Source organism: Haliotis asinina, chromosome 5 (genome assembly GCF_037392515.1).
Source record: "Haliotis asinina isolate JCU_RB_2024 chromosome 5, JCU_Hal_asi_v2, whole genome shotgun sequence".
Classification (NCBI taxonomy): Eukaryota; Metazoa; Mollusca; class Gastropoda; order Lepetellida; family Haliotidae; genus Haliotis; species Haliotis asinina.
The window spans coordinates 5734578-5749975 of record NC_090284.1 but is presented as its reverse complement, the minus strand read 5'-3'; the positions used below and the strand labels follow the sequence as shown (position 1 = coordinate 5749975).

The window sequence follows — 15398 nt, the reverse complement described above, 5'->3', positions numbered from 1 at the left end:
CATTAAAAACCAAAAGGCACCACTTTTGGGTGTGCCACACATATCTGCCAAGTTTTACTTACAGATATGAAGAAGTTTTTGAGTTCTGCTCTGGAAACAAAACACACCTCTCACTTTTCAGACTAGGTCCAAAATGTTTCCATGGAAACTGAGAAAATAATAAATTACAAGAGACTGTACATAGCAAAAGGCACCACTATAGGTTCAGATTGATATATCTACCAAGTTTTGCAGAAAAATATTGAATGGTGTTTGAGTTCTGCTCCGGAAACGAAGCCCATCCCTCCATTTTGAGACTTAGTCCGAAATATTTCCATGTAAACTGAGAAAGTAATAAATCACAAAAACCTGTAAATACCAAAAGGCACCACTTTGGGGTCTGCCACACATATCTACCAAATTGCACTGACAGATATTAAGAAGGTTTTGAGTTCTGCTCCGAAACGAAACACACCTCTCACTTTAGAGACAAGGTCTGAATCGTTTCCATGGAAACCGAGAAACTAGGAAATCACAAAAACCTGTAACTAGCAAAAGGCACCACTTTAGGTTCCGACTGATATATCTACCAAGTTTTGTAGAAAAATATGGTTTTTGGGTTCTGCTCCGGAAACGAAGCCCACCTCTCCAATTTGAGACTTAGTCTGAAACGTTTCCATGGAAACTGAGAAAATAATATCTAAAAAAATCCTGTATGTACCAAAAGGCACCACTTTAGGTTCTGACTGATATATGTAACAAGTTTTGCAGAAACATATTAAACGGTTTTTGAGTTATGCTCCAGAAACGAAGCCCATCCCTCCAACATTTCCATGGAAACCACAAAAGCCAGTAAATAGCAAAAGGCACCACTTTGTGGTCTGCCATACATATCTACCAAGATTTGCAGAAAAATATTGAATGGCTTTTTGGTTCTGCTCAGGAAACGAAGCCCACCCCACCATAAGACAAACACCAAATTGTTCCATAGAAAAACAAAAAAAATACAAATGCCAAAAATCTGTAAATAAAAATGGCACAACCATAGGCTGAGTCTACTATATCTATCAAGTTTGGTCTAAAAATGATTAACAGTTTCTGAGTTGTGCTCCGGAAACATTACATCTCTTATGGTACTATGGATTTGGAACCGGCAATCTGTTTCCTTCATTCAATCATTTCTATCTGCTTTCAGAACATGATGTTCTGATATTGATAATCAGTTTCTCTTTGAATTACTTGACAAAATATCTTCACTGTATTTTATTAAAACAATAAAGTTATCTAATGAATACGAAAACTACATAATGGTGTGAATATTGATGCATTTAGGTTCTAGTAGGGATCTTATATCACAGTAAAAAATTAAGCATACCTTTAAGTGAAAGACTTTGCCATTTTGTATCATACCAAATGAAGAAACAGAACACCATATCTGTCAGTTTGTCCATTCCATAACCTTAACAGAAATTTCCTGCCAAGTTGTTATTACAAATGTCCATCAATGTAAAATGTAAGCTTTCATTTACCACCAAAAACACTTCCATGATCAATAATGTTGCCAAGTTTACTTTCTTTGCTCTTAAAATGAGGATCAAGCAATTGTCCATTACATAGCCTACATATTTTATATTCACAAGTATATTCAAATGTAACTTCTTGTTCTTGTGTACTGATTCATGTACTGGTGGGGCTTCATCAACATCATTGTTAATACATTGTAAAATGGGCTTGTGGCCTGAATTATTGAAATAAACTACTATTACTAAAGATCTCAGAAGGCTTAAGTACACCATACATATTTCAGTCTATGTTCATACTTATGGAAAGACATTCACAAATGGCAAATCACAATTTCACAAAGAAGACTTCATCAGACATCTCATACTGTATTTCCATGGAACAAGATGTGATAGGAAGACACATTTCTTATACTTTACTGGCTGAATTTGGCTAAAGGTTAACATTACCAACTAGTTCACAGACATTTACCACAGGATTATGTCTGAAACGCTATTCCGTTTGAGTAAAGCTTCTGTGACCCGAGGGTACATGTAATAGCAGGCAAATACTGTGCTAGAGGGTAGTGCATTCTCATTCAAGAAATGGGTTGTGGAGCACCGTCATATCTCCCAGCATTCTCAGTCGATATTAGCAACTAAGACGACCTTAAATGATTTTGTTTGATTAACAAGGTGAGGGACGTGAAGCCATCATCCTCTCTGTGAACACTCGAGTCATCATGGACTCCTTAGTGACTTATGAAACTTCCATCAGTGTGTTGCTGTTTACTCTAAATGGAATCTATTTTGGCAGATAACTCGAACAGAATTATCTCGCATAAAATAACATGGACGCATTATGCTTATAGCGCTTCTCCTTGTAAAGAGTAAGACATGAATTAACTTTTCGGTAGCCACGACAACTTTCACAACTTCCTGAGAAACACTGGTTGTAAACAGCAAAGTAATCATAAGAGTAGGGCTCAAAATGAACTCACGTGACCGACCTGTCTATGTACTGCGTAAGTCTGATATACGCAATGCATGCTGCATCTTCCCCTAGCAGGTGAACGTGAGGGTTCAAAATGCTGGTGTTCACCGGCTTGTTATTTTTTGACAAAACTGAAACCAGAAGACGAACTGTTGAAGGTGATGGCAAACACAAAAGCATTTAAATATACACTCTCTTAAGATGTAACAACCATGGTTTGATTTCATTTATCAGTTTTGACGAAAGGTTGCATATGTACAAATGAAAGGATATTAGAAGTCTGATCTGTACAGTAGATGTCCTATTACACATTACCAGATAATGTTGTGACATACATACATACATACATACATACATAGTGAGTGAGTGAGTGAGTTAATATTTAATGTCACATCGGCAATATTTCAGCCATATCGTGACGAGCATACATACATACATACATACATACATACATACATACATACATACATACATACATACATACATACATACATACATACATAAATACATACATACATACAAATTAAACCATGTGTACTTAATGGAATATGCTTTATAAATCATTTAAATTTACCAACGCCAGGCATTTGAACTCATTTCTCATACATTGCCTTCCCTGTGTTTGGGCACACTCACCATGATCAAAGTAAAACTTATGGAAGTCCATGCCTACGATGAGATTGCCAAGAGCCTCAGGTTCAAAACTTGTCAAGTGAGGGTCAATGAGCTTCCTGAAACACAACATCCATATCATCATACAACTGATACGTTTATGCTGCACTGATATCACTATCTGACAAACTTGGTGGCACAATATAACAAATATGCAAACCCTTTACCCAGATGTGATGCTAACATGCCTAAATACCATTTCAGAATGCTGCCCTAAAGTTAATCAAGGTTACCCAATACATGTCCTTACGCACAACCATGGCAGCAGGTGACTTCTGGTGCAACATGATACACGTGTTGATTCAGAATTTGTTTAGCTCTGGAAGTTCTATAGCTGTTATGTGTGAAGCCTCAACATGATCTTGCCGGAATATTGCTAAAAGATGTGTAAAACTAAACCCACGCACTAACTCACTACAGTTACACTAGAACCTGGAATCAGTTCTTGAACTTAATATATGATAATGAGGTATTTACCCTTTCATGCTACACATTCTACAGTCCTTTTTTGAGTCAAAATCTCCACAGTGAATTGCATTCTAACTAAAAAAAAAATAATAATAGTAAATTACTCAAAACAACGCCAAAGAAGATAGGCAAAACACACCAACTCTGTAGAATTTCGTCATAATTTTTGTCTACAAAATTAAAAAAAAAGGTTGAACAAAGCATGATTGTTTTCATTAGCAATTTCATGATTTGTAACATGGGTGTAGGGAAAGTGTTGGGTAACAGCCAGGTAAGTGAGAAGCACGTGCGATGTTGATCGGTAGGGGATGGTATCAAAAGTCATCAGAGTGCACTCATATGATGAAAGGACTGATAGTTGCTTGTTGTATCTTAAACTGCTTTGCAGCTAATACAGATGCTCTGCAACATTTCCAAGATGAGTTTTTGCTATGTGTTTTGTTAAATCTTAGCCATGGATTCATGGACTAGATTTTGATGGAGAGTGTAATTCATTGGGGAGATTTTGACTCAAACAGACTGTATCAAAAGTCACATAATTGCCTTAGTTATCTGTCTCAATCTGTTGTCAAGTAACGGCCTCGGTTTTCTGTGCTAATCTGTTGTCAAGAAATTGCGTTTAGTTACCTGTTTTAATCTGTTGTCAAGAAATTGCTTCAGTTACCTGTGTTAATCTGTTGTCAAGCAATTGCCTTGATTGTCTATGATAATCTGTTTACAAGTAATTGCCTTAGTTACCTGTCTGCTATGTGTTATGACTTGGGCTTGATTGTCTATCTAATGCACAGGTCATTTTTGACTAATCCAGGTGAGGTAATATACAAGGCGAGACCAGCAACCCTGTCCACAGGTGAGAAGTAAGCATACACACATGTAAACAAGCCTTCTCTGATCACAGCTGTTGCTCCTTGGACAGTTGGCTGGTACTTGTGCAAACAGAAATCATTATCTACAACCTGTTGCTAATACATCTAATACACTTCTAACTGTGTCACCACAGACTGGCTGTCAAACTCACATCCTAGCAGGCAAATACTTGCACGAGAATGAAACCAACATTACTCTGGTCTAATCTGATGTTGGAGATTATTTGGAGCAGGCATGGTACCATGTGTCTGTCTCTAGTGCATGTAAAGCTGAAGGTGACTGACACTGCCCATTGCTAGATTCCAAACTTAGCTAACAGTAGAGTGCATACTAACTCAGAGCAAATAATACAATCTTCTGTGCTAAATACTTTTCCAAACTGAGAATCACTGGCCTGCATATACTGTATCAAGATAGGTTTTTAAGAAGATATGCTGTAACATATCATATATCTTTCATCGTAAGTCTCATATTCTAATGCGTCACTCTCTAGACCAACTTCATCTTCTGTGTAACATGAGGCACAGTACAGGTAAACCGAGAGTCACAGAAGGTAAGCAGGCACATGAAGACCACTCACGTGTACGCCTCATAGTCCCCGCTGGTGATCGCCTGCAGCATTTGTTCTGTGAGCTTGATGATTTCCTGTTTCCGACCTGAATCACAAAAACAAAGTCTCAGATTTGGTGGCACAATTATTTAAAAACAAAACACAACCCCCAAAACACAAAAAACCCACACACACCAACATGTTGTTTTATAAAACATTTAATAAAAATTGAATGTAAAAAAATATCTAAAGAATTTTCATTACATGTAACAAAAAATGAAGTCAATAGCTCCTGAACCTGTGGGGGTATATTCCACATGAATGTTTTGTGCTTGACAGCCTATGAGAAGGGTGTTCAGCTAAGCGACAAATCTGTGTGCCGGACTGACATTTCTTCATAAAGACTGTTTGCCTTGACAATCGATAAAATCAATGAATGTTCTTTCCCTGTATAATATGAGATTACACTTTCCTGGCTCTAAGTCGATGAACATGATTGGCCCATGTGCCCAACTCTTGATGGGGAAAACAATACACACTGCTCAGATGAATAACAATGTTCCTATACATTCCACGGATAATGCATTAACTGGTGAATATAGGATATCCGAAATACTGTTTGCAAATACAAAAAAAAAACTCAGTGAAATAAACAATAGCAGTTACAGTAAATACATCTCTAAGTCCCTTCCATCTTCACAAAATAAGATATGAACACATTCAATAACACATAGAGTAGGAATTATTTCTGAAAAAGGCACATCAGAATATCCAGCATGTTTTCAGACAATACACATTAAGTATCTGAACACTGAGATCTAATACTGGAGTATTTCCCAGTGGGGTATAATTTATGGACCTATTTTCAAGGGACAAGTAGTGACAATCCACATCCTGGATACGTGTGCATGTTAGAAGTGAAGTCAGCCCCACCCAGTCACGTGATCATCACGCAGTGCAGGTCGCAACAAGTCATACCATCCATCAACAAAATGCTTTTTTAAGAATTTGGAAAAAAAATCTGAAGGTAATGTTAGCAATCAGATTATTAAACATCATAACAAAAAATAATGAGGCCCTAAATTACTACTAAAACAAAGTTAAGGACTGTTCAGTTCCTTCATATTATGGAACGTTTTTAAGAAAGAACCTGGTGGTCCTTTACTTTGTTTGAGTAGTATATATATATATATATATATGTGGTCCTTTACTTTGAGTAGTATGGAGAAAAAGCCAAGGGTCTGAAAATGCTATGGCTGAAACAAGGAACACCATGCTGAACTCTGGCCCGACCAATGTTTTGCTTGTCCAAGACTTACAATCTGACACAGTCCAACTGATGTCACAGAATGTTATAAATGAAACAGTGATTGCCTTATACAAAATGGTAAACAGAGTAGTTGATACTGGAAAGAAAGAATATTACTATGCACTTCATTTATAGATTTGATACAGCAGACCAGCAAAAAATTTCATTCAGACATCTAGATGAGAGCATATATTTCTGTGGTTAAACATCTAACCCTTATAACAAAATTCCATGCTAACGCTATCCCATCACCTCTATCTATAAATAATAATACTGCCATGATGTATGAACATCAGGCATAAACCATTTTGCTGTTGATGAAAGACAAAAATAATATCTGTACCGTTAATCACATCCATCAAGGTTTATGATGATTAACACAAAGCTTGAAACAATGATTTTACAAACGGTTCATAAAGTCTTCATAAATTGTTCTTTTAATATAATGAACTGCATCCCTTTACCTGGCCAAAGTCTATTTTACCTGAAAATTACCTCTGATTAATGCCCCTATCTCTACAACTGGAGGTATCATATGTCTCAGCAATATTCAAGACATGTGATAACAGCCTGGACATAGTCAGGACAATCAAACGACTGAAACTCTGATAAAACATTCACAACAGTGTGAAGTATGAGGACATGCTGTTCAGCAAGTCACAGGCTGGCCGTGCAATCCAGAATAAAGGTCAAGGTTGCATACATTGGTTCATTGCCATTTTTAACAGGTTAATTTTTGGTGAAGGCCCAATATGATGCAGGTCATTGGTAATTGTGTAAGAAAACAAGCATTGGAACTGACAGGACACCATGATAAATTCCCTGCATCCTCAACATCTATGCAGGAGCCAATGGTGATGCTGGTAAGGTAGCACTTATCACTTCATCACTAATGTTGAATGAGCCATTCATGTATTGTTTGCTATTGTTGCTTTAATGCCCCTTGGATTGAGTTTTGGTATATGGCTGAAATTAGTTATTCCCTGGCAAGGACGCTATACATGTTATACACTAGAAGTTTTTGTTGAACTGAAGCTAGTTGCGTATAATACACTGTTGTAGGGACTGTTTGTTGTGCCACTGTAATATAACAAGGATTAATGTATTTCTATTGGTGTTCCCTTTCATGTTTGTTTGGAGCTGAGTTGCAGAAATGTTCAAAATGAGACAACTGGACAACATGGAACATCCATGTGGAATAATCAAATGTGTAACAGCTCACAGACAAAGGATCATGACTGAATCAAATCTGGGATTCAAACCCAGAAACCAGTGAATCCTGAAAACAAAATGATGCAATTCCCCAATAGGCTGCTGTGAATTATTAGTTACTGCCCTGATTCTCCATTAATCATGAATATGAAGTAGGAATTGATGTTTGCTGTGATTTGCTTATTTAGGTCAAAAGTGGAATTCTTCAGCAAAATAAAAACATTTGTCACAACAACAACAACAAAAAAATTTTGATAATCTATGTAAAACAAACCCATTTATAAAATAATCTTTAACAAATATTCAAACAGTATCAAGTAAAACTGATCTGCACACATTAAAAACCAGGTTTCACAAAGGTGGTCACTGGGGAATCAAACCTGGGATGTCAACACTGTCTACTGGACTATCATGTCCTGTAAGACAATGCACTGTTTGTATAGCATCAAATATTCATACCATGAATACCAGGGTAAGTGCCTCTGGGACATACATGCTGCAATAATACTGGTCATTTAGTGTGGGACACTATGGGTGTGTGTGTTAATACAAGACTAGATTATGGTCCATGGTGGACATCAGGGTGTGTGCCTCTGGGACATACATGCTGCAATAATAGTGGCTATCATTTAGAGTGAGACACTGTGGGTGTGTGTGTTAATACAGGACTAGATTACATTGTTCTGACACACTTTGTGAGTGTGAGAGTGTGTAGTGTAGTGTAGTGTAGTGTAGTGTAGTGTAGTGTAGTGTAGTGTAGTGTAGTGTAGTGTAGTGTAGTGTAGTGTAGTGTAGTGTGAAATTCAATTGCTGATTTGCTTCTGAGAGTGAGTTTAGTTTTACACTACTCTTAGCAATATTCCAGCAATATCATAACAGGGATCACCAGAAATGGGCTTCACATTGTACCCAGTGGGGATAGAACAGGGGTCTTTGGCAGGATGAGCAAATGCTTTGAACTCTAGTCTATCCCACCACCCCCAAGAAGCTAAAGAACTGAATCATCTTCAAAGTGGGTTAATTCATAGTTTCGTAAAGGCCAAATTATGTTTTATGAAAAACCAGTGGCTCCTTTCACAAAACAACCTTTACTCCCATTCTTTAACACTGCACTAAAGTTGCCTCAGTCTATGGTAAGCTTAGTGTAGTGTTAAGAATGGGAGTGGATGTAGGCAACCTTAGTGCAGTGTTACGAATGGGAGTGGATGTAGGCAACCTTAGTGTAGTGTTAAGAATGGGAGTTGATGTAGGTAACCTTAGTGCAGTGTTACGAATGGGAGTGGATGTAGGCAACCTTAGTGTAGTGTTAAAGCATAGGCGTCAAAGTTAACCTTAGTAAAGGCTGCTTTGTGAAAGGAGCCCCTGATCAACATTTCCAAATTACACCCAGAAATGTTAGTGACTTAAAAGAAGATGTTTATTGTCAAGATTATTTGGTAAGCTGGGTAATATGAACTCATTTGAGGACTGGTTTACAGAAAGCATTACACCCAGAGGTGCATGACTACAACTGTGGTGAAGAAGGATCTACACTTGTGAAACAGGAAAATGAACTAATGAACATTAATTACATTGTTGTGATACAAATGATGTACTTTACACATTCCTATCCTTATATTATCTTGTTCAGTGATGACATGCCAGGTATCAGATATGATTGTGTGAGGACACCCTCAAGGACTCCTTGTAACACCCAGGATACCCAGTGATGTCTAAGGAACATCCAGGGACTATGACAGGTACAGGTAAAGGGTTGTGGATGGGGGGATATAGTCATACTTTACTGGGAAATTGATTATACATGTTGAGGGCATCCTGCATGTACATCATACTAGGTATGGCTGATTACACATGTTCAGGGAGCCTTCACCAGACCCTAGTCAGATCATCTTACCAGTCAGACCCTTGGTAGTAATCACACGCCTCTTTGCTTGGAACAACAGGGAACAAAATATTAATCATATATCGTCAAATATTTCAGAAGTTCTTTTGTCCATATTTGATAAAGTTACCAATTAACCACTTTGCTTGGCATCAAAGACTGTCAGCTTGATAGAGTGACTTCCTGGTCCAACAATTGGGAAGAGCATGCAATTAGCACTCGTAGAAATTATCAAATAAAAATAGATACAACGAAATGTCTAAACTTTATAAACATTCCTTTTTCATATAGTTTCAAACAAGCATGTACCTTAACTTCAAGATGATGATGTCAAAGAATATTTTTACGTTATATTTACATGCAAGATTGATGGTTTAAAAGTTTTCACTATTAGTGTGAAGCTGTTGCTGCTGTACGGAGGAGCACTGTTGTACAAACTAAATGTCACTGGCCGCAAAACTGATCACTGTAAGCCTGAACTGAAGCCACACCATGAGCTGTCACCAGACAGTATACCAATCTCAACTTCTGCTGGGATACGATTACACATCAGGATATCAAATAAACCTCTGCATTAATGATCTGCTTTTATCGGTTGGGAAAACTCTGAATGTATCAGGTAACATACTGAGCTATTCAATACAAAACAATTCAATCAAAGTTCAAATAAATTAACATAAAAACTTTAATTATATATATGCTTGTTTAGCAACTTTATGTCGAGTGTAAGCTTTCACTTCTTCAATGTCTTGACTTTTTAATATAATTCTAATCTGTGCATTGTTACTTTTTTCATAAGCAGTAAGAGAAGACCATCTCTAAACTAAACCCTTAAGCAACATGTTCACTAATACTGGTATCAGACGGCTAGATCATTAACTAGATCTATCATAAAATTAGTAGGTCTGTAGCTCAGCAATTGCAGCATATTCGTATCCTCAATAAAACAAACCATATTTCCAAAGCCAGGATTTTTTAATGTCTAACGCTCACATGCTATAGTTCAGCTGTAAAGTATATATTCTGTAAATCTGTAATCTATCTATACGTTGCGATAGTATGACTGGTATAAAGTCGCTGTGGAGGTGTGTGGTGACCTGCACGCTACTCTGTGTGTGTGGCCTACTGACAATCAGACCAGCGCTGGGTGATTTGTAATCTTGTGGGTTGTATCTCATCATGGGGTATGTTCAACAATTCTCAGACCACAGCCAGGGAACCCACATGGCAACTGACATGTCATGATAACTGCTTCATTGTCTACATTTGGAGGGAAAACTTTATTCTGTAATTAATTGTGTTACAACTGCTCTTCTGATAATGATGTAATAACATACAGCTAACAGTTCCAGCTAACTGTGCCTTTCACAATTAGAAGACTTCTAACAATATTTTGGCATTGTCGAAACTGAATTACACTATTAGTTTTCATCTGGCTTCTTGGCTGTTTCTAAGAATGAACACCATTAAGTTGCTACACCTTTTGGTTGCTGTGATAGTACCACACACCATCAGGTTGGGAAGAAATTCACACCTCTAAACACTTCTATAAATAGCACTAATTACTAAAAGCACGTGAAAGAAACATAAACAAAATGCACAAAATCAAAACAATTAAATAACAAACCCCAGAAGCAGACTGAGAGTTATAATCCAGACCGTGCAAACTGAAAGTGATCTAGAACAACAATGCATGTGAGCCCAGAAGAATGGGAACAGTATGGGTAGGATGGTTGGTTCATGTCATTCCTTCTATACTCACTGTCAATGTCTGGCTTGCCTGACGGACAGAGGAGAGGAAAGGAGATAGGGTGAGAGCTGACAGCTGTATTCATCCCATCAGAAGTAGAGAAAGTAAACCAATCATACTAAGCACAGCTTTCTTATATAGTTTGACGTAATGTTAACATACATCTCATGCAAACTTAGATACTCTGTGACAGACTCTGGAATAGAATACATGCTGTCTGCTGTAAATAACTGAAAATTTGATTTCGAAGAGAACTAGTGTGTCATCAACAGTATGCAAATCCATCCAGTTTCAAGCAGACCATGAACACCCGAACAAACATATTTTCTGTACACATTTGACATATTTCAATCAAACATTTTGATTACAAAAACTTACACAGTGTTTTCTTTTTAAAAAGCTTTTCTGACCATTATGTGAAGAGACAAAAGGCAAAAAAAAAAGACCAAAAAAGGTTGAAATTTATCAACTATGACTTTCTCAAGAATGTTATTAAGAATATGCCTGTCGTTCTACTTTTATAGTCTTGACAGACAGTGTAATTAAAATGTATTCCAAATTAAGGTGTGTTGAAACTTGCAATTGAAATGACATCAATCTTTTTTTAGATTTAAAATTACTCTCATAGATGGATTTGAAATACTCAGTTATACTTGCAGTTACTGAAACTCAAACCTTACAAAAAACCTACCATGTGAAGGAATTAATAAGTGAATAATCATTGTGTTTGATGAACATAACATAAGTTTGTGGACATCAGTCAACTGAGACAAGGAACACATTTTGACACATGCTGCATTGCCAATATTAACAGTCCAACATATACGAAGAGGCCTTCAAAACACAAGATACAGACAGGTGTTCATGTTGTAAGATACCAGTGTGTGGTGGAGGTCTACTCCTACCTATACCATCGTCACCTTGTGGCTGGGTATTAGACACAGCGAATTAGGCAATGATTTCAAACACTTACCTGTGCATCTTCAGCAAGGTCTCGATCATTTCATATCAGACAAATGATAAATTTGTAACGTATTACAACTGATCTTAATCTTGGTGTTCATAAGCAACATTTATGGTCATTCTGGATAAACATCTTGAGATCAAGAATACAGGTGCTCCTTCTTTTGCCCCTTATTATTACAGACTCACTTACAAATGAGTACATCTATGCAATTACTTGTTACATAAAAGCTTTTAGTAACCAATAAAATACTACACATCAATTCTAGATTCTACTGACAATACAACACAGAGTAAATATTACAAAAGTGGGTTGAACACAACCATCTCATGGGTGACCTCAAAGAGGGACAGAAGACATGGTCTCTCCACTACCAATCACAATCTTTCTACACAATCTCTATACATGTGCCCCATACAGGTCTACATAAACTTTCAAGAAAAATGCAGCTGACATATTTAATGAATACATGGAGATGGCAGCCAAGATGGCACAGCCCTTGCTGTTCAGATCATAATGCATGTTTGTGTTTATGGGTCTGGTATTAGAGTATCTTCCAGGTGACCTCAGTATGTCTCTAAAAATGTCTAGACACAGCTGCCTCCTTGAGATCATGTTGTTCTGGTTGTTGCAGAAACCAATGTCTCGACTTGCGTCTTGAGGCATCTTTGAAATCAGTCCCACATACTTCCATAGGTGAAAACATTCTAAATAATTATGTCATCAACTTTGGTAAAATAAAATATCCTTAAATCAAAAGATCATACATGTTCACGGAGTACTACCATGTATGTTTTCCTCTGATCCGTGTCTCCCATGAGATGTGTATGTGATTCCCCTATGAAAAATCCAAGAGTGTATTACTTGTGGACTCACTCTTAGTGTCCTCGTCCTCGATGGTACTACTGTCAGTCGACTCCTTTATGCCATCATTCTTCTTCACATTCAAACTGCGGCCTGCAAAAACAAAAACACATTCTACAAGCTATGGTTCCAACATCCAAGTTCCTGTTCCTTTGAAGTGTGGCCACACTGGTTATGCAGTGCTCAAGGACTGCAATATTAACCTTCATTTCATAACATAAATCTCTTGCATATTTCAAAAATGTATATCGTAATACCATTAATATATATATATATATATATTTTCAATATTTAGCAAACCTAAAAACACCTAGTCTGACAACCTCTCAAAACACCCTGGCTGTTCAACATTAATTTACTAGTTCTTTGAGGTAGATTCTGAAACTGCAACATCCATAATGATCTTTGTTATAACAATTCATTTATATGTATCTTACTAGCACACAGAAAAACAGACTAAAAACAATTATCACTATACATTGTAACATAAACTCATGAAAACAAAAGACAGCTTTTTGTAGAGAAATACATGGCATTCAAACAGATCTTCACACACTGATGACTTTACTAAATATGAATAAACTCCATGCAAAATATTGAAAAAATATCTAAATATAAAATCATTATAATTAACATGTTGACCTCTAATCATATACATTAACCTGAATCCAAATCTCAATGCTGGTGAAAAATATTAAAATATTAATTCAAAACAATTCTTAAATATTCCGTCCTGAAAGTTAAAATATGTAGCAGCATGTAGAAAGAGGTTACATACAAACAAACAATGATAAGAAAAACAAGGGTAGTTTCCAACAATGTGACCTTGAACTACCACTCTACTCTGTACCATCTGGACCAATACCTGGCACAGCATATCTACAAAAGGTTACCTTTTAGGTTTTTATGGAAGAGATGTCGAAAGCCTGGTGGTGCTTGTCTCATTCTGCCTGAGGAAAATTCCATTACCAGGAACACAATCTGACCAGCGAAATCTGTTTGTCACTCATCTGATGATGACATAATATGATCTGAGAAAGGCAAATCCCCCCAACGACCACGATGAAGACTTGCCGTGCCCACCTCTGTTTTCCCTTTCATTATCGCAACTGCTAGCTAGCTCATTGTCATCTTGCCGACTGCCGCAATAAGGCGTCTATTGACAATTACAATATCACAACAGATGAAGGACAGGTGATTGTTGCTTGTTTGGGTTTAACCTTTCTCACTGGGTGCCCAGGGTAACGGAAAGTCCTACCAGTGACAGTGCGGTAGAGCAGTGGATGAGGTGACACCATCAGGGAGGTGTTGTAATTGCAGGCATACTACGCCACTAATGGAGATCAATGGAGCTGGTAACAAACCAGTTTCCCCTGCCAGTAGCGTCCCCAACATTGATTCCAAAGCTGAACACGACTAACAGATTCTGATATGACACTGTGGCCTGGTATCTCAACCTGACAATTTGTCAGCTCATGTGTCGTGACGTCATTATCTCCTTTTAGTGCTTCGGTTTTCCTGGCACCCTTGAGGGTATGAATACTTGTAATGGATACAAAGCTTCACTTAATCCCTTCATTATGACACAGGCTCCTCTGTGAAAGGCACAGAAACCTTGTTGTGTTGCTCCACAACCGTAATATGCTTTGTTTTTACTGCTCAAATATTTCCTTGGTAGTCTGGTAATACTCAAAACAAGCCTAAACATGTAATCTGATTAATATACTTGTGAAGAAATTTCAAGATGACTTGAAGTGAAGATTCTCTTGATTTTACTTACATGACTATCAGAGCCATTTCAAAAACAAACTTTCTTTAAATTTACTGACAAAATAATTATCCCTTGATAACATTTCTTTGATTCAGTTTTTATGTAATGACAAAATATTTTTTATGAAGCAAAAACAAAATTCAACCTAACACTTTTAAAGGATTTATATCTTCACCATCTATCTATGGACTATTTTTGCACTGTTCACAAGACATGCTTCCAAATAATGGAAGTAGCAATTTCATGAAAATGTATATTACATTTGGAAATATATGACTTCGAAACTAGTATTGTAATTGCTATCTCATGAGGTATATAAACCGAAAGTCATTATGTATATTCTTACACTCTACTTGAACACTAAACAAATGCTACTCTTAGTTGATATTGCCTTGACTCTTGTTAAGCCATCAGTAAATCAAGCAGTTACTTGATATATAAAGTACTTATCTTCTAAATGTCATACAAAGAAGTTCATACTAAATTTGATCCCGTTGTAGTAACTTTTGGAGATGCTTACAAGCTGACATTTAAATGTCACATACATCTATTCCCACACAAATTATCTGGTGATGCTCACAGCACATGCAAATTTTATGAAATCACACATACAACAT

General features: G+C 36.9%; 1 protein-coding gene across 10 annotated transcripts in view; it reads right to left on the bottom strand.

Annotated features, from left to right (window-relative positions):
• Positions 1–15398, bottom strand: part of LOC137284591 (calcium/calmodulin-dependent protein kinase type II subunit delta-like) — a 122510-nt gene that overhangs the window by 6086 nt on the left and 101026 nt on the right. For 3 of the 10 annotated variants that reach the window (XM_067816463.1, XM_067816469.1, XM_067816470.1), the window contains 5 exons: positions 13023–13103; positions 11195–11212; positions 5060–5135; positions 3109–3203; positions 2480–2603 (listed from right to left, as the gene is read on the bottom strand). In XM_067816463.1, coding sequence (XP_067672564.1) covers positions 2480–2603; positions 3109–3203; positions 5060–5135; positions 11195–11212; positions 13023–13103 — 394 coding nt within the window. Of the gene's footprint in view, positions 1–2479; positions 2604–3108; positions 3204–5059; positions 5136–11194; positions 11213–13010; positions 13104–15398 lie in introns of all 10 variants that reach the window. The other 7 variants (XM_067816468.1, XM_067816473.1, XM_067816472.1 and 4 more) reach the window with 5 other exon arrangements.